Source organism: Pelodiscus sinensis, chromosome 4 (assembly GCF_049634645.1).
Source record: "Pelodiscus sinensis isolate JC-2024 chromosome 4, ASM4963464v1, whole genome shotgun sequence".
Taxonomy (NCBI): Eukaryota; Metazoa; Chordata; order Testudines; family Trionychidae; genus Pelodiscus; species Pelodiscus sinensis.
In genome coordinates, this window is record NC_134714.1 from 105,898,005 (window position 1) to 105,923,770 (window position 25,766).

General features: G+C 42.4%; 1 protein-coding gene across 10 annotated transcripts in view; it reads left to right on the forward strand.

Annotated features, from left to right (window-relative positions):
* Positions 1 to 25,766, forward strand: part of SBF2 (SET binding factor 2) — a 651,649-nt gene that overhangs the window by 491,707 nt on the left and 134,176 nt on the right. For all 10 annotated transcript variants that reach the window (XM_006129315.4, XM_025187865.2, XM_006129312.4 and 7 more), the window contains 5 exons: positions 8,216 to 8,388; positions 8,684 to 8,757; positions 9,125 to 9,320; positions 12,249 to 12,376; positions 15,296 to 15,471. In XM_006129315.4, the coding sequence (XP_006129377.1) occupies positions 8,216 to 8,388; positions 8,684 to 8,757; positions 9,125 to 9,320; positions 12,249 to 12,376; positions 15,296 to 15,471 (747 nt within the window). The remainder of the gene's footprint in view (positions 1 to 8,215; positions 8,389 to 8,683; positions 8,758 to 9,124; positions 9,321 to 12,248; positions 12,377 to 15,295; positions 15,472 to 25,766) is intronic.

Genomic DNA, 25,766 nt, shown 5'->3' on the forward strand with positions numbered 1-25,766 from the left:
ATTGAAGCGTGCGGTGCTACATTAGATGATGAGAGGGATAATATTGAATGACTTCTTGAAGATATTCAAAAGATTTGTGATCAATGGGACAAAATCTTTTGAGTCCAAATCAGTAGCACAAGGTATTGACATTTCATCTGAGTTTTCCACCAATCGCAGCCTTGCATCTCAATCCGATGCTGAAAGGCACTATTGAGTCAATGTTTTTTGTTGTTGTTATCATTGGCGCCATCAAATTTGGTCTTACACATTGATTTGAGTCACTGTGTAAGACCGAATTTGTCTTACATTGTGTACAACAAAGACCACTGTGTACAACAAATTTGTACCCTTTTTGGATTCCTTTGGGAGTTCAGAGAACTAAGTGATGAAGTTCTATATTCGGCAGCTGAACAGTTTCAACAAAGATATAACAACAACATTTCAAGAGACCGTTGTGACGAGATTGTTTTCCTGAAATGTATACATTCCACCAACTTTAAGTCGCACTGCAAGCCAAAAGAACCGCTTCAAGAAATCTTGGACTGTATTTGTATTTTTGTCAGTCTCCTTTCTTCAGTGGCTTCAGGTGACTGCACATTCAACGTGTTAAAAGAAGTAAAGAACTATCATCGTTCTACAATAGGACAAAAACATTTGAATGGGCTCTCAGTGCTTAATGTTAACAGTGATGTTGCACGTAAATTAGATTTTTCTTCAATTATAAATGAGTTTGCCCACAACAAAGCCAGAAAAGCATTCCTAAAATGAAGAGTTTTGCTTGCAGTGGAAACTCACAATTAAAGTTACATTTTTAATATACATCTGTAGTGGGGCAGAGTGGCCGCCCACTGACCCAGAGGCGGAAGAACCCCTCCAGCAGCCATTTTGGACTGACCCTGACCCTGCCCAGCCACCTAACAGGAAATCGGGGGGGGGGGGGAGAGAAAGGGGGACAGAACTATAAAAGCCCAACCTGAGGACTCAGTCAGAGCCCAGCCTCTGGAGGAACCAGAGGTCTGCTCAGTACTCCCAGCCTAGGAGGCTGAGACGGATTCCTGGCCTGGTCCTCCTACCAGGCCTGACCCAGAAGACTGGCCTACACCCCTGCCCCAGCCTGCACCCCGAGACTGGCAAGGACCACTGGACCTGCAAGAGGCCAAGGACTGGCATGGGCCTCCAGCCGCACCTGATCCAGAGGACCGGCCTGCCCATATACACCAGCCTGCACCTGAGAAGCAGCTGGAGCCGCTGGACTTGCAAGCTGCCGAGGACTGGCCTGGATCCCCTGCACCTGAGCTGGGCCCACCAACCCTGGAACCCCTGGGATACCAACCTGACACCCAGGTACACGTTGAGGGGGAGTTCGGAAGTGACCCAGGAGATAGTGAGGCCTGTTAAGCACCTCCGGTCAGCACGTTTCGGGCCGAAGCCCCTGCTGATCCAGCAGCCAATCGCTCAACTACTACTTGGGCCCTGGGTTGGGACGCAGTGGAGTGGGTGGGCCTATGTCCCCCCTGCCACCCACCTACCAAGTGGCAGTCTCCCCTTCTCCACCACTGCAGGCGAGCAACCTGCACTCATCCTGAGCAAAGAGACAAACTACTACCTACTGTTTAACTGTGGGTATTTGCTGCCTGGCCTGAACCAAAGCCCAGGCCCCTAGAGATATGTCTACCCGGCCTGAACCAAAGCCCGGGCCCCTAGAGATATGTCTAAACTACATCCCTCTATCAAAAAAAGGATGTAACTTAGGCAAATCGAAAGTGCAAATGAAATGGGGATTGAAATATCCTGTGCTTCATTTGCATAATCATGTCACGGTGGTCTTTCTTAAAAGGGTTTTTCAAAAGTGAAAGCGCAGTCTAGACATGGTTGTTTTGGGAAAAAAAACCTTTTTCGAAAGATCCTGTACTCATTTTTTGAGGAGTACAGAATCTCTCTCAAAAATATCTTTCCGAAAGAACTGTGTCTGGATGGTGGTTTCACTTTCGAAATACTCTTTTTCAAAAGACCACCGAGATGCAATTATGCAAATATTTAAATCCCTGCTTCATTTGCACTTTTGATTTGCCTAATGTACATCCCCCTTTCAACAAAGGGATGTAGTTTAGACATACCCTAAGACTGATAACTGTTTCTTTTTTACCCCACCCTGAACCAGTGCTTTGAACTATTTACTGGCTGTGGTTGTTTTGCCACCCTGCCTGAACTAAAGCCAGGGCCTTGGGACTACTGACTGTTTGTGTTAACTGCTTCGCCCTGAAGGAAGGTTGGGCTTGTGTGTATGGGCATTATTTGTCTGTCGCCCTCCTGAACCAAATCTTCCTTTTCTTCCTAAATTAACTCCTTAGAAGAGCTCCTTTTGTTTGTTTTAAACTTGCTGTCTATTAATTTCATTTGGTGACCTCTAGTTCTTTTATTGTGGGGAAAAAGTAAATAACTTTTCCTGATTCATTTTTTCCACACCAGTCATTATTTTATATACCTCTATCATATCCCCCCTTAGTCTCCTCTTTTCTAAGTTGAAAAGTTCAAGTCTTTTTAATCTCTTCATATGTGACCCTTTCCAAATCCCTAATCATTTTTGTTGGTTAGCTTTGTATTAGTTAGTTGTAGAAATTATGCAGTGAGAGTTAGTTATATGAGTAAAGACCATTGTCCTTCACTTTCTTTTTAAAACCTATCAGGGTGAACTTAAACACTGTGAGTACATGCCCAGTTCTTCCAGTTGGAAGTGCTGTTTTTCATGCTGGAAGGTGATTTTGATGAATGACAGGCTCTCACAGCAAGTCTGTTGCCTTGGTCTGTCACACATTCCCCAAAAATGTTATTCTTGCTTGGCATTATAATTAAGAGGAAGAAAGAAGTGGAAATCTAAATTATGTCTCTTTGTGATGGAGAGTTCACTGTGACCTGCTTCTGACGCCAGCCCAAGGTCCCCACCCTGCACAATAATCTCTAAGGGTATGTCTACACTACCCCGCTAGTTCGAACTAGGAGGGTAATGTAGGCATACCGCACTTGCAAATGAAGCCCGGGATTTGAATTTCCCGGGCTTCATTTGCATAAGCGGGGCGCCGCCATTTTTAAAACCCCGCTGGTTCGAACCCCGTGCAGCGCGGCTACATGCGGCACGAAGTAGGTAGTTCGTACTAGGCTTCCCTAGTTCGAACTACCGTTACTCCTCGTGGAAGGTGCCACTTCGTTGCACCACAATAGTTCCTACCTTTAAGAGAGCAGACAAAAAATATTATGTTCTTCATAAGGACTCTGAATTTTTTTTTTTTTTTTTTGCATCCTTCTCATGACAACCTTGTCAACACTGTAAATGTGGAAAACAGCACTGCACTCAATCCACACTAAGGCTATATCTAGACTGCAGAGTTAAATTGGAAAAGATACGCAATTTGTGGTACGCAAATTGTGTATCTTTTTCCCATGTTCTTTCGAAAAAGGCTTTTCCAAAATTTGATGCATCTACACAGCACGAAATTTCAGAAAAACCTGCTCTTTTGACACATTCCTTATGCCTCATAGAATGAGGTTTACAGGGATGGTGAAAGAGCGCATCCACTTTTTCAAAAAAGTTTTCGGAAAAGCAAACATGTTCCTTGGACCTGGCATTGCTTTTCTGGTAAACCTCTGGTATCTCGGAAAAGCGCTGCAGTCTAGACGTAGCCTATATGACAAAGACCTAAAGCATCTTGATTTATTTGGCCATAAATCAAGTTCCTGGGGTACTCTTCAGTTTAAGATCACCATCTACCAAGTGAAATACTGTTTCAAGTTTAAATTGTTTAAATCGGGCATCTTCTACAAGAACAAAGGGAACCATTTCAAGTAATCATTAGAGAGCATCAGCTGATGGCCAGAATATGACTGCAGTCCTCCCCGGATGCCATTGATAAAGCTGCTCATTCTCTCTGCACAATACAATTGAGGATCTCCCTTCTGATGGATTGACGCTGTTTGCAAAAAATACCAGATCAGTCCCTGCATACCTTGAAAGACAGTAAGAGCACCTTGCATTCTGTGGGAATTTGTACCCTTTTATACAAAAAAAAGTTTAGTAAATCCCAAACAGCATAGAAATCTTGTCCTGCTTTGTTTCCTGCCTCCTACATATCTTACAGACTCCAGTATAAGAAATGACAATTCCAGAAGACAAGACCTCACAACCCACAGCTTTAACACACCAGTTGTGAGAGAGTGGTTGAGGTATTGAATTATCTTCCCCACTCGTACCTGCTTAAATAATCAGCATCTCTTTCGCTTTGGTGACCATCTTTCTCACTTCTGCTGAACTATGGACATGGGTGTTTTAGAGATCATTTTAACAGAACTCCATCCACTTTACTTCCTTCCCACCATCCCACCCTGCTTCCCCAACCCTCTTCAGGGACCCTCTCTCATAAGTACCTTTTATGACTGAAAGGTGTCCTCTGGAACTTGAGTGCTATTGAACCAGTTCCTATGCAACAATGAGTCATGGAGTTTTGTTACAAGTATTTCCTCATTCCAAAAAAGAATTGCAGCTGAAAACCTATTGTGGGTCTAAGATTACTTAATAGTTTTGCAAAGATTCTGAAATCAATATGTTAATTCTTTAGGCAATAATTCCATCATTAGACAAAGGGGATTGGTTCACAGCTTATGTTCTATAGGAGAGTTACTTTCATACAGTGATTCACCTTCTCTCACAGAAAGTTCCTATTCTTTGTTTTTCTGTACCTAAAATGATCTCAAAATGTCTCTCAGTAATGGCTCCTTGTCTTCACAGACAAGGAATTCTGATTTTCCCATACTTTGATGATTGGTTGCCCAAGGGATGGTCCTTCAATAAACTCTTGCTGGCCACTGAGGGTGTGTCTAGACTACAGGGTTTTTTCGAAAAAAGTGGCCTTTTTTCGTAAAAAACTTCCCCTGTGTCTAGACTGTTGCCATGTTCTTTCGAAAGTAAATCGAAAGAACACAGCAGTTTTTTCGACCGCGGAAAACCTTGCTTGACGAGGAATAACACCTTTTTTTGAAAGTGCGCTTTCAAAAAAAGGTGCTATGTAATGCAAACTGTGATTTTTCAAAATAGAGCATCCAGATTGCCTGGGTGCTCTCTTTCGAAAAAGCGGTTTGCTTTTTCAAAAGTACTGATTGTAGTCTAGATGCTCTTTTTCGAAAGAGGCTTGCAGTCTAGATGTAGCCTGAAAGGCCTATAGACCTATTTCTGAGACAGGGACCACAATTACACATCCAAAAGTAAAAAATAACCCCAGTGCAAAGTTTAGTGTTCATAGAAGCTTACCTTAATGTGGTAGAGGCCCAAGCATACCTCCCTTCGCACAGTTTTATAGCCCTCGCCAATTTAGTCACTATAGTCCAGATCAGTCCCCAGAGATCTGCTGATTGTCTCTAGTTTTTGGGACGTGGCAGCTGCTACCTTTGTGATGAGTCACGTGTTATCTTCAGGGCAGCTCAGAACTGTTTGCCAAGCCAACAGAGTTTGAACAAATTACTCTTGATGCTCTCACTCATGGAAAAAATCCCTTATCTAGTGGAAGGACTCTCACAATTTTGCACATTCAGTCCCCTTTCATCTCTAGTATCATCAATATCAGACACATAACTTTTAGAATTCAAAACCCATCTAAACACCCACTGCTAAAAGCAGATGGTCATCTCTTGAGTCCAAGCCACACAACAACATACTGCAACTCTGAACAGTCAGAAATGCCTGTCTCCATTTTCTTCCAGAGTAAATACATGAAAATCGTGTCAGATAACATATTGTGCATGTTTTGTATCAGTCATCAAGAGAAACAAAGGTCATTTTCCTTCTACTCTGGAGCAGTGAGACTTTGGAATTGATGCATTTGAAATAAGATCTCAGCAGCTTTGTTTCCTGGCATGCAAAACATCACAGCAGACTCTTTGAATAGATATTTTTTGTTGGGTCACAACTGGGAGATAACGCCCATTACGTTCCACTGCATATTTTGATGTTGGGGCATCATGGAGAGGACCTGTTCACCACAGCCAAAATAAAAAACTCAGGAGTCAGACTGTCCCTATGGGTGCTCCACTGCCTGTGCACATCCCCTCTGCTTCAGAGTTCTTTGTGATGGAATGCAGCCGTAGAGAAGGAAGTGCAGAGCAGTTCACCTGCACAGCCCTGTAAGGCTACGGTGCAGAGCATGGCAAAGCATGGATGCATGTGCAGGCTGAACAGACGCTGCTACCTAAAATCTCTGAACTGAGTTCATGAGATGCATACATAAGAATGGCCATACTGGGTCAGACCAAAGGTCCATCCAGCCCAGTATCCTGTCTACCAACAGTGGCCAATGCCAGGTGCTCCAGAAGGAGTGAACCAAACAGATAATGATCAAGTGAACTCTCTCCTGCCATCCATCTCCACCCTCTGACAAACAGAGGCTAGGGACACCATTCCTTACCCATCCTGGATAACAGCCATTCATGGACTTAACACCCATGGATTTATCTAGTTCTTTTTTAAACCCTGTTATAGTCCTAGCCTTCACAACCTCCTCAGGCAAGGAGTTCCACAGGTTGACTGTGCTCTGTGTGAAGAAGAACTTCCTTTTATTTGTTTTAAACCTGCTGCCCATTATTTTCATTTCGTGGCCCCTAGTTCTTGTATTATGGGAACAAGTAAATAACTTTTCCTTATTCACTTTCTCCACACCACTCATGATTTTACAGATCTCTTATTATATCCCCCCTTAGTCTCCTCTTTTCCAAGCTGAAAAGTCTTAGTCTCTTAAATCTCTCCTCATATGATGGGACCCGTTCCAAACCCCTAATCATTTTAGTTACCCTTTTCTGAACCTTTTCTAATGCCAGTATATCTTTTTTGAGATGAAGAGACCACATCTGTACGTAGTATTCACGATCTTGGTGTACCATAGATTTATATAAGGGCAATAAGATATTCTCCGACTTATTCTCTGTCCCTTTTTAAATGACTCCTAACATCCTGTTGGCTTTTTTGATTGCCGCTGCACACTGCGTGGACATCTTCAGAGAACTATCTACGATGATTCCAAGATCTCTTTCCTCATTAGTTGTAGCTAAATTAGCCCCCATCATATTGTGTGTATAATTGGGGTTGTTTTTTCCCAATGTGCATTACTTTACATTTCTCCACATTAAATTTAATTTGCCGTTTTGTTGCCCAATCACTTAGTTTGTGAGATCTTTTTGAAGTTCTTCACAGTCTGCTTTGGTCTCAACTATCTTGAGCAATTTAGTATTGTCTGCAAACTTTGCCACCTTACTGTTTACCCCTTTCTCCGGATCACTTATGAATAAGTTAAGTAGAATTGGTCCTAGGACTGACCCTTGGGGAACACCTCTAGTTAACCCTCTTCATTCTGAAAATTTACTGTAGATACCTAGGGTACGTCTAGACTACATCCCTTTTTTGGAAAAGGGATGTAAATTAAACATATCGAAATTGCTAAGGAAGTGAGGATTTAAATATCCCACACTTCATTAGCATAAAAATGGCAGCCACTTTTTTTTTGGCACGGAGCTTTGTCGGAGAAAAGCTGCAGTCTAGAGGCTGATCTTTTGAAAAAGGCTTTATTTTTTAAAAGCTCAGCCTCTAGATTGCCGCTTTGCTCTGACAAAGCTCTGTGCCGAAAAAAGCGGTGGCCATTTTTATGCTAATGAAGCATGGGATATTTAAATCCCTGCTTCATTAGCAATTTTGATATGCCTAATCTGCATCTCTCTGTCGGCAGAGAGATGCAGTCTAGACACACCCATAGAGTGGAGCACACACATGGAGACATATCTTGAAGAACCACAGTTACTATACAGGGCGAGTAATCTATTTGTTGAGCATGGATTACAGATCGTGTGAATGTTGCTAAATATAATGAAGAAGAGATATTGGACCAGACTTTAAGAATTTTCCCTTCTAAGAAACCATTCCTGTCTACACTAGAATTTTTAGAAAAATGTTCTACTTCTTTATTTATTATCATTGCAGCTCCAACAGTAGGAATATTATTGTAGACGTGTCAGCATACGCTGGTGTTTTATACCAGTTGTATCTGAAACTGCCTGAAGTGTAGAGGAAAAGTGGACAACATGTTTAGGCACACTGAATATAGCAGACTTACGAAACAAAAACTATATGATAGTTATTCTTTGTGTTTATGATTAGCTAACTGGATTTTTTTACACTAGCAATTTTTTGTTACTTTTGTAGTATTGCAGGCAGTGTTGCAGAGAGCTTTGACACAGAAAGTGGGTTTGAGGACTCTGAGAACAATGATATTGCCAATGCAGTTGTGCGCTTCATCACCAGGTTTATAGACAAAGTGTGTACAGAGAGTGGAGTTACACAGGATCACATCAAGAGCCTTCATTGCATGATACCAGGTAAGAACTAGTATACAAAAAAAAAGTGGATTCACAAAATTGTCACTTCTTTCTGGGAGCTGATATTTTCAGGTAGAAGTGTATTTTTGCTCTCAGTTATTTTCAGTACCGTTTAAGGGTTTGTTTCCTAGACAGTAATAATTGATAAATTCCAAATAGTCATTGATGGTATCTACTCTGCTTTTCCTTCACAGGAATTTCCTTCAGGATTTCAAGAACAGTGGAGCTATATTTAATTTGTTTTATTCTTTCTTATACTGTGTGAAGTTTAAATTATGATGTCATTGATTCCCAGGCATTGTAGCGATGCACATTGAAACTCTGGAGGCTGTCCATCGAGAGAGTAGAAGATTACCACCAATACAGAAAGTAGGTTGGAATCATACACAATTTGAAGTGGTTTCAGCCTTCCTTTTTCTAGTATTATGAAAAGACATCTGATCACTGAACAGGATAATTAAGAAATTTTCCACCAGTGATAAATAAATTGTTTGGCTTTGGTCCCATGAAACATGAACTTGTGAAAGTAACAGAGCCTCTAAGCATAAAGAAGTAATTGCATGCCAATAACTTATAAAAGACCCATTATACTGAGTTGAATCCAAACTCAACCTCTTGCGGAGTCAATCTCATAATTTTATATTTAAATGTTTTCATGGCAAATAACAGTTTGGTAGATTCCAGTCTTATACTGTACATGATATTTACATATAAAATTCTTATATTTGACCTTCAGCCTAAGATTCTGCGACCAGCTTTGCTACCAGGAGAAGAGTTAGTATGTGAAGGTCTCCGTGTGCTGCTGGATCCTGACGGGAGAGAGGAAGCAACAGGAGGATTGCTCGGAGGTCCCCATATTCTCCCTGCAGAAGGAGCATTGTTCCTTACCACATACAGAATTATATTCAAAGGAACTCCTCATGATCAACTCGGTATGGTCTTTCTTAGTAGGATCAAAATAATGTATGTTCTGGCAGATATACAAGACTTTGAACTGGCCCGGCAGTTTAACAAAACTATCAAAACCTATCTAATCAACAAAAAATGTGATAGAAATGTAGCCATGTTAGTCTGGTGTAGCTGAAACAAAATACAGGACTATGTAGCACTTTAAAGACTAACAAGATGGTTTATTACATGATGAGCTTTCGTGGGCCAGACCCACTTCCTCAGATCAAATAGTGGAAGAAAATAGTCACAACCATATATATCAAAGGATACAATTTAAAAAAATGAACACATATGAAAAGGACAAATCACATTTCAGAACAGGGGGGGAAGGTAAATGTCTGTGAGCTAATGGTATTAGAGGTGATAATTGGGGAAGCTATCTTTGTAATGGGTAAGATAGTTAGCGTCTTTGTTGAGACCGACACGTAGAGTGTCGAATTTTAGCATGAATGACAGTTCAGAGGATTCCCTTTCAAGTGCAGATTTAAAAGGCTTCTGCAGCAGGATGCAGGTAATTAAGTCGTTGAGACAGTGTCCTTTCTGGTTGAAATGGCAAGAAACTTTTTTCTTTGTGATCCTGTCTAATATCTGTTTTATGGGCATTGATCCTTTGGCGAAGTGTCTGAGACGTTTGTCCAATGTACAAAGCAGACGGACACTTTCGGCACATGATAGCATAAATTATATTTCTGGATGCGCAGGAATATGTATTCTTGATCTTATAACTCACTTGGTGAGGTCCAATAATGGTATCAGCAGAATGAATATGTGGACAAAGCTGGCAACGGGGTTTGTTGCAAGGGAAGGTACCAGGGTTGGTATTAGTGTGGTATGTCTTGTGGTTGTTGGTAAGAATCATCTTGAGGTTATGTGGTTGTCTATAGGAGACTATGGGTCTATCTCCCAGAGCCTCTTGGTGTTTAGTATCCTGTTCCAGTATAGGCTGTAGTTTATTGATAATGTGTTGGACAGATTTAAGTTGGGGGTTGTAGGTGATGACAAGTGGTGTTCTATTGTTGGTTTTCTATTGTTGGTGTTCTATTGTAGTCTTGGGTCTGTTTTGAAGTAGATGGTTTCTAGGTATTCGTCTGGCTCTTTCAATTTGCTTTTTTATTTCTCCAGGTGGGTAGTTGAGGTTTATAAATGCTATCATGTGCCGAAAGTTAATATCATTAGCTCACAGACATTTACCTTCCCCCCGCCTCCCGCATCTCCCTTCTGTTCTGAAATTTGATTTGTCCTTTTCATATGTGTTCATTTTTTTAATTGTATCCTTTGGTATATATGGTTGTGACTATTTTATTGATAATGTGTCTCAACGACTTAATGACTGTCTCAATGACTTAATTACCTGTATTCTGCTGCAGAAGCCTTTTAAATCTGCACTTGAAAGGGAATCCTCTGAACTGTCATTTATGCTAAAATTCGACACTCTACGCGTCGGTCTCAACAAAGACGCTAACTATCTTACCCATTACAAAGATAGCTTCCCCAATTATCACCTCTAATACCATTAGCTCACAGACATTTACCTCCCGCTCCCTCCGCATCCCCCTTCTGTTCTGAAATGTGATTTGTCCTTTTCATATGTGTTCATTTTTTTAATTGTATCCTTTGGTATATGTGGTTGTGACTATTTTCTTCCACTATTTGATCTGAGGAAGTGGGTCTGGCCCACGAAAGCTCATCATCTAATAAACCATTTTGTTAGTCTTTAAAGTGCTACATAGTCCTGTATTTTGTTTCAACAAAAAATGGTTGAGAATTCAATTAAGTGCTAATTTAATTCATGCTGATTATAGTCCTTTGAGAGTTTTCACTTATTTACTTAAAATAAAAATATATTTTGAGGTTTCTGTTCATATTTGCACAAGTGAAAGCAGTTCAGTAGTGTTATCACCTGAGTGAAGGAATGTTACGTAGTGGTTAAAGCTGAAAACTGGCAATCAGGACTCTCTAGTATATTCCTGGCACTCCCACAGACTTGCTGTATGGTTTGGACAAGTCTAAAATGTTACTTTATGGAGAATTTGTGAAACATGCAGAAGTACACTGTGTACTACAGAAGTACAAAAATGTCATTAGCGCTAAAGATTGAAATCTGATATAATTGATTCATGTGTCAATTGATGAGCCATGTAAGGATGGAGGCTTGAGTTGAGAACTTTAACAGGGGGAGGGAGATAAATTCCTGACCTCAAAGACCCGCATATGTTAAAACATTTTTAAAAATAGCACAGAATAGTAAAAGTGCAGTAATCAAAAAACTAAGAAATGACTCGGAATGACAGAAATTTGTAAAAGTAATTATCTTCGACATATTGAAAATCCTGTGTGATGGAGTTACCTTTTTTTTTCACCTTCAACAATCACTCCTTAATTAAGCATTGTATTTAATTATGTCATGGGAAATGTGGTAGTTCTAAAGATCAGATTTTCTAGTTTCTCTGCTTTAGTTAATTCATTTTATCAACCAAAAATGTAAAAACATACAGTTCATAGTTTTTATATGACAAAACGGATGCATATCAAGTATATATAAACTTCAAAATGTAATATGGCAAATCACTAGTAGTTAAAGGCTGATTTTTGGACCTATACCACAGTAGTTTTTTTCTGTAATTTCCACCATTTAGGAGAGAGAGAATGGAAAAATATATGTCCAATCATCCTAATTAATTTCAAATAGGAAAAATGAATGTATGTCATATTCTGAGAATTTATCACCTCCTTTAAAACTTTTTGCCTAAAGTGGATTCTGAATTGTTGTTGGCCTCCTGGCCAAAATCTTATGCCTTATTTCCTATTACTTTGCTCCCATTCATTAACACCCATTCAAAGCAAAATATGATTAAATCAGATATGATTCCATGACCTAATATATCTGTAAATGATTCTATGGTACTTAGCTGGAGAACAGACAGTGATACGGAGCTTTCCCATTGCATCTATTATGAAGGAGAAGAAGATTACTCTACAGAACCAGCTGCAACAGAATATGCAGGAGGGACTGCAGATCACCTCGGCATCCTTTCAGGTAGAATGGAGTGCTTTATATTTTGTTAAACATCTGAAATTATCTCATCAGAATAACCTGCTGCAAGTAACACTTTGGCCCCTGGGAAAAAGCTGAGTGTTCTCAATTCTTCGTGAAGTTACTGGTACTGGCAGGGTCTCAGCATCTCAAAGAACCCTTCTGCATTGCTTTCCCATCTACACAATCAATACTGACTAGAGCATTAATGGTTTTCACTGCCCGTTTCTCTCATCATTGATGGAGCCACAGGATCTGAACAGCTTCCTGATGATTACAAGTTTAGGGACCACTCTCACATCCTATTCTTCAAATAGGAAGAGTACAGTTTGTAGGGATGGGGATCCTCTTGAGATTTTTCTTCTTCCAGAGCCCTCTCCTTTAGATTTAGTCTGAGGTAATTTAATCTATGCTGAGACTAGAGGAGACTAAGGGGGAATATGATAGAGGTCTATAAAATCATGATTGGTATGGAAAAAGTGAATAAGGAAAAGTTATTTACTTGTTCCTACAATAAAAGAACTAGGGGGTCACCAAATGAAATTAATTGGCAGCAGGTTTAAAACAAACAAAAGGAAGTTTTTCCTTCACTCAGCGCACAGCCAACCCATAGAACTCCTTGCCAGAGGATGCAGTGAAGGCTAGAACTTTAACAGGGTTCAAAAAAGAGCTAGATAGATTCATGGATGTTAGGTCCATCAATGGCTATTACCCAAGATGGGTAGAAATGGTTCCCTAGCCTCTTTTTCTCTGGAGGTAGGTGTCGGGGAGGGATCACGTGAGGATTTCCTCTTGTGATGCCTCCTTCTGGGGCATCTGGTATTGGCCACTGTCGGCAGACAAGATACTGGGTCTGACCCAGTATGGCTGTTCTTATGAGACCCTAAATGAAGAGAAGAATATAAGGTAGAAATCTTCACTAATTCTGTTGCTTACAATTAAAATTATATGATGCGGGGTTTCAGAGTATGAAATGGTTAGCTAGATCTGGCTGCTACTACATTACTTCGTTGAGGATCAAAAAAATCACAGTTTGGTGAAAGGGAAAGTCTTTTAGGAGTATGTCATCAATTTCTTCTTGTTAGTGTTTTGAATAGACTCTTGGTAATATATTTTTCTCTCATATGCATTATCTTATACAAATGAATGGATTTAATTAACAATTTAAGGAGTCACTCCTTTATGCCTTTCAAGTAAAACAGTAACTGTGAGGCCTTTTCCTTTCCAAGACTCTTTTTGGAGACTAACCGTAACAAAATTTACATCCTTCAGTTGTATGTTAAATACAGATACAAATCAATTTCTGGTTCTGGACTGTAATCAAATATAATCTCTGCTTTTTTGTCGGAAATTATAAAAACAAAACAAAACAGCAAATAGTTTACATTCTGTTCCTTTTCTTACAGCCAGAGTTCAGTATTACGTGAAATAGACCCCCTCTGCTTTGTGTATTAATTATGACTTTTGAGGGAGAATGGTTACAGCTATCTTATTTTAAGGTATTTAAAATTTCTTTTGGGGGTGGCCCATATATATTCAAGACTTCATTTCAAGGAAGTCCAGAACAATTGGATTATTAGCTGTTTGGAGAGAAAACAAAGGATAAGGTATGCAGCTCTGGTGAGACCCACATCTGGAGTATTGTGTCCAGTTCTGGGGCCCCCACTACAGAAAGGATGTAGACAAATTGGAGAGGGTTCAGCAGAGGGAGACCAAAATGATTAGGAGGCTGGAGCGCATGACCTATGAGGAGAGATTGAGGGATTTGGGTTTGTTTAGTCTGCAGAAGAGAAGAGTGAGGGGGGATTTGATAGCAGTCTTCAACTTCCTGAAGGGAGGTTCCAAAGAGGATGGAGAGGGGCTATTCACAGTAGTGATGGATGGCAGAACAAGGAGCAATGGTTTCAAGTTACAGTGGGGAAGGTCTAGGTTGGAAATTAGGAAAAACTATTTCTCTAGGAGGGTGGTGAAGCACTGGAATAGGTTACCTAGGGAGGTGGTGGAATCTCCATCTCTAGAGGTTTTTAAGTCTCGGCTTGACAAAGCCCTGGCTGGGCTGATTTAGTTGGGATTGGTTCTGCCTCGGGCAGAAGGCTGGACTTGATGACCTCCTGAGGTCTCTTCCAGCTCTATGATTCTTGTGTCTGGCAAACAAAATACACATCAAAAGTAACTTCATCTTGAGCCTTATAAAATAACAAATACCTCAGAAATATTTATTTTGAAAATTCTTTGTAAAGTTTATACAGACCCTCATTTTCCCTCTCATTTATTGCTCATCCTCAAAACTTAAGAGCTGGGCATCATCCCTCTGGTTAAGAATTGTAGGTTAGGACTCTTTTTAAGCTGTATAAACACCATATTTTGACGGAGCAGAGATATCATTGGTGGCTAGTACAAAGCACTTCCTTTTCTAAGGGTCGTTTTTGGTTATCATGCTTTATTACTAACACAGTTTTTGAGGCTTTGCAAGGTGAGGAGTGAATATATGGCATAGTGAGAGAGTCTTGAAAGTAGAGTGCCAATCTTTTTACTAGTTTTGACCTGTCTATTTCAAGGGCTTGAGACACCAAAATCTTTCCAGGCCTTGTCATTCCATGTAGCAAGAAAATATAGCTGGCATTTTAACTAATGTATAAATGTTAATGCGAAAGCTACTTCATAGATTTGCTCTGATGTTTTGTCTTAAATTTGAGAACTCCAGACACCGCAGAGTAGAAATATTTTGGCATTAGAATATAACATTTAAAAAAGTAAAAACAGATACAATGAATTCCCACAATCAATAACATACACATATTTCTGTATTTTACCAATATATTATTTTACTTCCCTTGTGGGATCTCTTCCATTTTTTAATCTGAAAAGTTGCCATATTAAATTTTTTAAAATCTCTAATCTGCTATGTATTTTTATTTGCAGTTAATTAAAGTAGCATTTGATGAGGAAGTAAGTCCTGAAGTGGTAGAAATATTTAGGAAACAGCTAATGAAGTTCCGTTATCCCCAGTCAATCTTCAGCACCTTTGCTTTTGCAGCTGGTCAAACTGCATCACAGATTATTTTACCAAAGCAAAAAGAAAAGAACACTTCTTTTCGGTAAGGTATAATCTATTTTTTCTTTCATACAAATTTATTATTGATATTCTGGTTTAGCATTAAATTCTATGTATCATTTTTATGGTTTTCCAAAACTGCAAGTACATTGAGGTAGTCCTCAATAAAGCTGAATTGTCTGGTTTCTATCAAGTATGTTACATCGGTATGGCAAATAAAAGCAACAAAAAAATATATGAATTAGTAATATAAGTGTATAATAAACTTGTTGAACTACTTGCCTTAGGAAATTATGGAAGTATTTACTGTAATAAGATTCAAAGCATACAATTAGGCAAGTATATGAATATCTACAGTTATACTAATTTTATGGCAATGTATAATGAGGATGCTCATACTTCAGAGTGTGGGCTGATCACCAATAAAGGTAAAAAGAAATTTACACTCATAGGATGGTCGTGTCCAGTTTTTCTGGTGCTCCATAATGTAGAGTTTGGGGTTTTTAGTCACTCTTTGAAGTAGGTCCAGATAACCTGCATTCAAGAGTTTTGAGAGATTGAGGAACAAACTGGATGATTAATGTTACATTTCAATAAGTCTTGGAACACCGATTCATTTCCAAAAGTTGTTCCAATATTTTAAAAAGATAGAAGGGATGACCCAGATAATCATAAGCCTGTCAGTCTGACATTGATCCCAGGTAAGATAATGGAGCACCTGATATGTGACCCAGTTAATAAAGAATTAAAGAAGGCTAATTAATGCCTTGGGTTTATGGAAGATAGATCTTGTCAAACTAACCTGAGAAGCCTCCTGCTTGCTGTGCAGGGCATAGGAAGAAGAGGAGGGGTTGCTGTTGTCAGGGTGCCCCTCCCTCCACTCTGAGCCCCATCTCCACAGAGCAGCAGGGGGCAGGGATGGAGAGAGTTTGCTGGCTGCTTTTGGGAGTGGTGCAGGGCCAGGGGAGGGGTGAGCCTGCCTTAGTTCCTTGCACCATCACCCAGAAGTCACCTGTGGTAAGCAATGCCCAGCTGGAGCCCACATTCTGAACCCCTCCTGCACTCCAAACCCCTGCCCTAGCCCTGAGTCCCCCTGCATCCAAACTCTCTCTGAGAGCTAGCACCCTGAACCTGCTCCTGCACCTCAACTCCCTGCCCAAGGCTCAGCTCAGAACCCCTCCCACACTCCGAATCCCTTAGCCCAATATCAGTCTCTACATCCCCCTCCCCTGCACTCCAGCCCTCTGCCCCTAGCCTGATAAAAGTGGATGAGGATGGGGGAGGGAAAATGGAGTGAGCAGAGGCGGGGCCTCAGAGAAGGGGCAGGAAGGAGACGGGGCCAGAGTGTTTGAGGGGGACCTGGATTTGAGGGAGCACCCAGATGAAGAGAGGCTACAGAGACTGGGACTGTTCAGCTTAGAAAAGAGGAGATGGAGCGGGGACAGGATAGAGGTCTCTAAAAGCAGGGGTTGGGTGGAGAGGGTGCATTCATAAAAGTTCTTCATGAGTTCCCATAAAGAAGGACTAGAGGACACCAAAGGAAAGGAATGGGTAGCAGGCTTCAAACTATAAGAGAAAGTTGTTCTTCCCAAAGCAAATAGTTAACCTGTGGAACTCCTTGCTGCAGGAGGCTGTGAAGGCTACAATTAGAACAGAGTTTAAAGGGAAGTGAGATCAAGTCATGGAGGTTGGGTCCATGGAGTAGTCTTAGCCAGGGGGTAGGAGTGGTGTCCCTGCCCAAAGTTTGTGGAAGGCTGGAGAGGGATGGCACGAGACAAATGGCTTGGTCACTGTCTTCGGTCCATCCCCTCCAGGGTCCCTAGGGTTGGCCGCTGTCGGCAGACAGGCTACTGGGCTAGATGGACCTTTGGTCTGACCCAGGACGGCCATTGTAAGCTCAGGGCTCAGGGTTGGGGGTCTCAGTGGACCCCCTTGATTTTCATGCACACCTGCTCCTGGGTGGCCAGGCTGGCAGCTCTCCTGCCCTAGACGGCCACTTTCCTGTGCCTAGTGCGGAGATCGTGGATGAGGTCCACGATGTCTGCACTAGCCCAGGAAGGTGCCCGCCTCTTGCGGTCCAGGGCAAGCTCCCGGGAGCCGCCAGCCTGGTCCCGGGAAGAGGGGGTGGGCTGGGGGACATCGGGTGGGTGGCTCTGTGCCGTGCCAGGTGCAGGGTCTGCTGGCTGGGTGCTGGCAGGCTTGCACCTGGCACGGGCACCGTAGCCAGCCCCTGCCCCTTTAAGGGGTCCGGGGCCGGGAAGGGGGCATAGAGTTTCCCTGGTGTTGGCCAGAGTGGCCACCAGGGAAACCTGGGGAGGGCTAGCCTCCCACTAGTTCAAATTAAGGGGCTACACACCCCTTAATTCGAACTAGCTAGTTCGAACTAGGCTTAATCCTCGTAAAATGAGGTTTTCCTAGTTCGAACTAAGCGCTCCACTAGTTCGATTCAAATTCGAACTAGCAGAGCGCTAGTGTAGCGGCTATGAATGTTAGTTCGAACTAACGTCTGTTAGTTCGAACTAACATTGTAGTGTAGACATACCCCCTGAGAATGTAAACTTGATAAAACAATGGGAATCTACCTTAGGAGCACAGGAATGTGACCACCCAGCCAAAACCCATCAGACAAAGAAACCACTGCAAGGATCAAGATCACAGGATAGTCTGCTGACAAATGTAACGGCAGAAAGGCGATTTGAGATTGCGGGATAACTGATGTCCTCTGTAATGGATTATACTGATGACAGGCCTTCCTGCTCCTGAAATTGCATCAAAACATTGAAACGTCTCTCAGCTGGGCCATGTGTGTAGAGCAACCACACTGATTACCATTGTACACAAAGGTTCCATAGCACCATTAGCATTTGCCTGTGTTCCTGGCGGGCTCCAGCTGCCAGTTCCCAAATTCTGTGGACCTGAAAATGATATAAGTCATGTGCTAATCTTTTGTCAGACCCAGAGGTTATGAAACAAAGTAATTCCCTGGAGGCCTTTGGGGGGCAAAGCCTTGGGATTGAAACCACAAGATCCACCAAAATTCATTCTTGTAGAATGATTGTCTTAACCACATGGCCAAACTGAAAATAATTACTGCATTACATAGTGGAGACAAGAATCCCCCAATAAACCCAGACCACCAATTTGATTGACTGCGTTAGTCTCAAGGAGATCCTAGCCTATTCCATTCCTGCTTGATGCTAGCCTTGGGGGAGGAGGAATAAAAACCAAATTGTCCAGAGACAGTTGTCCACAGATCACTGTTTAGATGGCCTTGGGACTGTGCCCCAAATTCATTCTTGTGGAAATATCATCAGGACAACAGGCCAAACCGCACACTTGATTTAATTATTATTAATATTTCACATGAAAAAGGGGGGTATGAATCCCTGCTAAAAAATCCAGTCCCGAAATTGGACCCATTGGTGATCCTTTCATTCTGTCACCCACACCCCATTTATGCCGGGCCTACCTGCAGATAGCACTTGTCATACCCTGCTTCTTGTACATCCCCATGGTGGTGGGAATGTTCTGTATATGACTCAATGCCACTTTTCGCATGCATTCCTGAAAGTACAGGTGCTGCAAAGCAACTGCTCTGATCATATGTACACCCGGAGGTGTATAGAATGTTCGCACAATTATATTAATATATGTAACCATGCTGGGCTGCTGTCAGGGTCCATAGCCATTGGAAGAACTGTAATTTCGCCTGTAGGAGCTGTGCAATATGGGTACCCCTGACAAACTGAAGACAGTATCTGGCCAGCCCACATGACACTGCACTGAGGGTGTTGTTTATTATTGTTTCGTTTTTGTTTGTGTGTAACGCCTCAGGGGAATCACTAGTGCCAGTGCCTGCATTTCCCTATCCCCATCCCTGTCCCATCCTGAATTCCCTTTTGCAGCCTTTCCCCCAGCAGATCCAAACACCTTTGCAATTGTGAGCCTTCCTTGGTTGATGATTTACCTCACCCCTGCCTCTCGCATCTCCCTCCGCTCCTGCAATCACCTAGAATCATAGAATCATAGAGCTGGAAGAGACCTCAGGAGGTCATCAAGTCCAGCCCCAAGGCAGGATCAATCCCAACTAAATCAACCCAGCCAGCGCGTTGTCAAGCCAAGACTTAAAAACCTCTAAGGATGGAGATTCCACCACCTCCCTAGGAAACCTATTCCAGTGCTTCACTACCCGCCTAGGGAAGTAGTTTTTCCTAATATCCAACCTAGACCTCTCTCGCTGTAACTTGAGACCATTGCTCCTTGTTCTGCCATTTGTCAGTACAGTGAACAGCCTTTCTCCATCCTCTTTGGAACCTCCCCTCCCCTGCTATCAAATCACCCCTCACTCTTCTCTTCTGCAGACTAAACAAACCCAAACCAAAACAAACCCAGGGTGGCTGAACTGGAGGAGCTAAGGGAGGTAGAGAGCTATGTTGATGAGACTTTCCGGGACACTGTAGTACTGTCCCAACTTCAGTCTAAGAGCCCCAGTGCTCTTAAGGAGGATGAAAGTCTCAAGGGAACAGAGCATTCAATGGGAGCAGAGGGAAACCATCCCGTAGTTGGGACCCTCCTCCCAGAGGATGTTGCGGTATCCTCTCACACTGAGGATACCTCTGAGGGAGAGGGAAAGCCAGTTAGGAAGAGGCAGGTCTTAGTTGTGGGTGATCCAATCGTTAGAAACATAGATAGTTGGGTTTGTGAAGACCGGGAGAATCGTATGGTCACTTGCCTGCCTGGTGCGAAGGTTGCGGATCTCTCGAGGCATCTAGATAGACTTATGTGTAGTGCTGGGGAGGAGCTGGTGGTCGTGCTACATGTAGGTACCAATGACATAGGAAAGGGTAGGAGAGATGTCCTGGAGGCCAAATTTAGGCTTCTAGGAAAGAGACTGAAATCCAGGACCTCTATGCTGGCATTCTCGGAAATGCTTCCAGTTCTACGCGTAGGGCCAGGTAGGCAGGCAGAGCTTCAGAGTCTCAATGTGTGGATGAGACGATGGCGTAGGGAAGAGGGGTTTGGATTTATTAGGAATTGGGGACACTTTTGGGAGAGGGGGAGCCTATACAGGAAGGATGGGCTTCACCTAAACCAGGGTGGAACCAGAGTGCTGGCACGAAACATTAAAAAGGCCGCAGAGCAGTTTTTAAACTAAGAGATGGGGGAAAGCCGATTGGTGCGGAGATGCACGTAAATCGGAGGGAGACTTCTCTTAGAGGAGAATCCATTGATAGAGATTCTCTAAGCTGTAGTCAGAAAGAGAGGAGGGAAGAGGGCAAACCATGGGCCAGAGCAGATGAACAACCGCATACAAAGGAATCCAATGCATCAGGGAAGGGCAGACAAATAAGCAGTGGCAAATTTTTAAAGTGCTTGTACAGAAATGCTAGGAGTCTGACTAATAAGATGGGTGAACTAGAGTACCTCGTATTAAATGAGGAGATTGACATAATAGGCATCACTGAAACCTGGTGGAATGAGGAAAATCTGTGGAACACAATCATACCAGGATATAAAATATATCGAAAGGATAGAGCAGGCCGGGTGGGTGGCGGAGTGGCACTGTATGTGAAAGATAATGTAGAATCAAATTAAATAAAAATATTAAGTGAATCAACATGTTCAATAGAATTGCTATGGATAGTAATTCCATGCTCCAATAATAAGCAATTAGCAGTAGGGATATATTACCGACCACCTGACCAGGACAGCAATACTGACATTGAAATGCTGAGGGAGATTAGAGAGGTTACCAAAATAAAGAACTCTATAATAATGGGGAATTTTAATTACCCCCATATTGACTGGATACATGTCACTTCAGGAAGAGAAGCGGAGATAAAATTTCTCAATGGCTTAAATGACTGCTTCTTGGAGCAGCTGGTACAGGAACCCACAAGGGGAGAGGCAATTCTCGATTTAGTCCTGAGTGGAGCGCAGGATCAGGTCCAGGAAATAACCGTTCAGGACCGCTTGGGAATAGTGACCATAATATAATAACATTCAACATTCCTGTGGTGGGAAGTACACATCAGCAGTCCAGCACCCTGGCATTTAATTTTAAAAAGGGGAATTATGCAAAAATGAGGAGGTTAGTTAAACAGAAATTACAAGGAACAGTGACTAGAGCCAAATCCCTGCAAGCTGCATGGAAACTTTTTAAAGACACCATAATAGAGGCCCAACTTAAATGTATACCCCAAATTAAAAAACATAGCAAGAGACCTAAAAAAGAGTCACCATGGCTTAACCACCATGTAGAAGAAGCAGTGACGGACAAAAAGGTATCTTTTAAGAAGTGGAAGTCCAATCCTAGTGAGATAAATAGAAAGGAACATAAACACTGTCAAATCAAGTGTAAAAATGTAATAAGAAAAGCAAAAAAAGATTTTGAGGAACAGCTAGCCAAAAACTCAAAAAGAAATAACAAAATGTTTTTTAAGTACATTAAACGCAGGAAGCCTGCTAAAAAACCTGTGGGTCCCCTAGATGATCGAGATATAAAAGGAGCAATGAAGGACGATAAAGCCATTGCAGAGAAACTAAATGATTTCTTTGCTTCAGTCTTCATGGCGGAGGACGTTGGGGAGATTCCCAAATTTGCACCGTCCTTTGTGGGTGACGAATCTGAGGAACTGTCCCGGATTGAAGTGTCATTAGAGGAGGTTTTGGAACAAATAGAAAAACTTAATGTTAACAAATCTCCAGGACCGGATAGCATTCATCCAAGGGTTCTAAAAGAACTCAAATGGGAAATTGCTGAGCTATTATGTGTGGTTTGTAACCTATCCCTTAAATCTGCTTCCGTACCTAATGACTGGAAGGTAGCCAATGTGACCCCAATATTTAAAAAGGGCTGTAGAGGCGATCCTGGCAATTACAGACCGGTAAGTCTAACTTCAGTACCGGGCAAATTAGTCGAAACAATAGTAAAGAATAAAATTGTGAAGCATGTAGAAGAACATAATTTGTTGGACAAAAGTCAACATGGTTTCTGTAAAGGGAAATCATGTCTTACTAATCTATTAGAGTTCTTTGAAGGAGTTAACAAACATGCGGACAAGGGGGATCCAGTAAATATAGTATACTTAGATTTTCAGAAAGCCTTTGACAAGGTCCCTCACCAAAGGCTCTTGTGTAAATTACATGGCCATGGGATAAGAGGGAAGGTCCTTCCTTGGATTGAGAACTGGTTAAAAGACAGGAAACAAAGGGTAGGAATAAATGGTAAATTTTCAGAATGGAGAGGGGTAACTAGTGGTGTACCCCAAGGGTCAGTCCTGGGACCAATCCTTTTCAACTTATTCATAAATGATCTGGAGAAAGGGGTAAGCAGTGAGGTAGTAAAGTTTGCAAATGATACCAAACTGTTTAGGATAGTCAAGACAGAAGCAGACTGTGAGGGACTCCAAGAAGATCTCACCAAACTGAGTGATTGGGCAACAAAATGGCAAATGAAATTTAATGTGGATAAGTGTAAAGTAATGCACATCGGGAAAAATAACCCCAACTATACGTACAGTATGATGGGGGCTAATTTGGCTACGACAAATCAGGAAAGAGATCTTGGAGTTATCGTGGACAGTTCTCTGAAAACTTCCACGCAGTGTGCAGCGGCGGTCAAAAAGGCAAATAGGATGCTAGGAATTATTAAGAAAGGGATAGAAAATAAGACCCAGAATATCTTACTGCCCCTGTATAAAACTATGGTACGCCCACATCTTGAATACTGTGTATAGATGTGGTCTCCTCTCCTCAAAAAAGATATTTTGGCCTTGGAAAGGGTTCAGAAAAGGGCAACTAAAATGATTAGGGGTTTGGAACAGGTCCTGTATGAGGAGAGGTTAAAGCGACTGGGACTTTTCAGTTTAGAAAAGAGGAGACTGAGGGGGGATATGATAGAGGTATATAAAATCATGAGTAGTGTGGAGAGGGCCGATAAAGAAAAGTTATTTATTAGTTCCCTAAATAGAAGAACTAGAGGACACCAAATGAAATTAATGGGTAGCAGGTTTAAAACTAATAAAAGAAAGTTCTTCTTCACACAGCGTGTAGTCAGCGTGTGGAACTCCTTGCCAGAGGAGGCTGTGGAGGCTAGGACTATAATAGAGTTTAAAGAGAAGCTAGATAATTTCATGGAGGTTAGGTCCATAAAAGGCTATTAGCCAGGGGATAAAATGGTGTCCTTGGCCTCTGTTTGTCAGAGGCTGGAGAGGGATGGCAGGAGACAAATCGCTTGATCATTGTCTTTGATCCACCCTCTCCGGGGCACCTGGTGCTGGCCACTGTCAGCAGACAGGATACTGGGCTAGATGGACCTTTGGTCTGACCCAGTACAGCCGTTCTTATGTTATGTTCTTATGTTAAATCCCTCAGCCCCTCCTCATAGGTCATACGCTCCAGCCCCCTTATCATTTTGATCTCCCTCTGCTGGACCCTCTCCAATGCATCCACATTCTTTCTATAATGGGGGGCCCAGAACTGGACACAATACTCCAGAAGTGGCCTCATCAAAGCCGAATAAAGGGAATAATCACTTCTCTAGATCTGCTGGCAATGCTCCTCCTAATGCGCCTTAATATGCCATTAGCCTTCTTGGCTACGAGGGCACACTGTTAACTCATATCCAGCTTCTCATCCACTGTAATCCCCAGGTCCTTTTCTGCAGAACTGCTACTTCGCTTGTCGGTCCCCAGCTTGTAACAGTGCTTGGGATTCTTCCATCCCAAGTGCAGCACTCTACACTTGTCCTTGTTGAACCTCATGAGATTTCTTTTGGCCCAATCCTCTAATCTGCCGAGGTCACTCTGGACCCTATCCCTGCCCTCCAGTGTATCTATCTCTCCCCCTAGCTTAGTGTCATCTGCGAACTTGCTGAAGGTGCAATCCATCCCCTCGTCCAGGTCATTAATAAAGATATTGAACAAAAACGGTCCTAAAACAGATCTTTGGGACGCTCTGCTAGAAACCGACTGCCAACCTGACATCGAGCCATTGATCACTGCTCGTTGGGCCCGACAGTTTAGCCAGCGTTCTATTAATCTTTCAGTCCATTTATCCAATCCATACTCCCTTAACTTGCGGACAAGAATATTGTGGGAGACCGTATCAAAAGCTTTACTTAAGTCAAGCTATATCATATCCACTGACTTTCTCATATCCACAGAGCCAGTTACCTCATCATAGAAGCTAATCAGATTGGTCAGGCATGACTTGCCCTTCGTGCATCCATGTTGACTATTCTTGACCACTTTCCCCTCTTCCAAGTGCTTCAAAATGGATTTCTTGAGGATCCTTTCCATGATTTTTCTGGGGACTGATGTACGGCTGACTGGTATCTAGTTCCTTGGATTCTCTTCTTCCCTTTTTTGAAGATGGGCACTACATTTGCCTTTTTCCAATCATCCAGGATCTCTCCCAATCTCCACGAGTTTTCAAAGATAATGGCCAAAGGTTCTTCAATGACATTTGCCAACTCCCTCAGTACCCTCGGATGTATTAAATCTGGGCCCATGGACCTAAGTTGAATGTCTTTGATCCAACCCCCTTACACACACCTTATGCAGCATGTAGACCTCAAACACAAGAACCCTGATTACTTGTATCAAATCTTGGTTGACTATGCCACCAGGAAACACAGCAGGCTCACTTGCCTGGGTGAGTACTTCACCCTGAGCTCCCCCATTGTCCAAATCTGGTAGGCTGTCCTTGGTAATCAAAGGTGCTTCCCCAGTCCCTGGAGCAAGGATCCAGCTCTGGGCTTACCTTCAGACAAAATTACAGCACTCTGTTTGTCTTGGGCAGGGTTTGCTTACTCCCTAATTTCTTGTTCCTGCAACAGTAACTAGGAGGGAGAGGAAAACTCAACTCCCCCTGCTGTGAGAATCTTTTCTCCTGCCTGCTATGTGTCTTTAAGGAGTCATGCTGCCTGAGACTAAGTATATGGAGAGCTTTCTCCTTTCTCCTTCCCACTCACCGCTCTTTCTCCACTTCCACAGGGAATGTAGCTCAGTAAACTTGGACTCTGGAGCTTTCTGCTCCTACCCATATTCTGAGACTCCAGGGCTACGTCTACACTGGCCCCTCTTCCGGAAGGGGCATGTAAATTTCAGCAGTCGTCGTAGGGAAATCCGCGGGGGATTTAAATATCCCCCGCGGCATTTAAATAAAAATGTCCGCCGCTTTTTTCCAGCTTTTAAAAAAGCCGGAAAAGAGCGTCTACACTGGCCCCGATCCTCCGGAAAAAGTGCCCTTTTCCGGAGGCTCTTATTCTTACTTTGAAGTAAGAATAAGAGCCTCCGGAAAAGGGCACTTTTTCCGGAGGATCGGGGCCAGTCT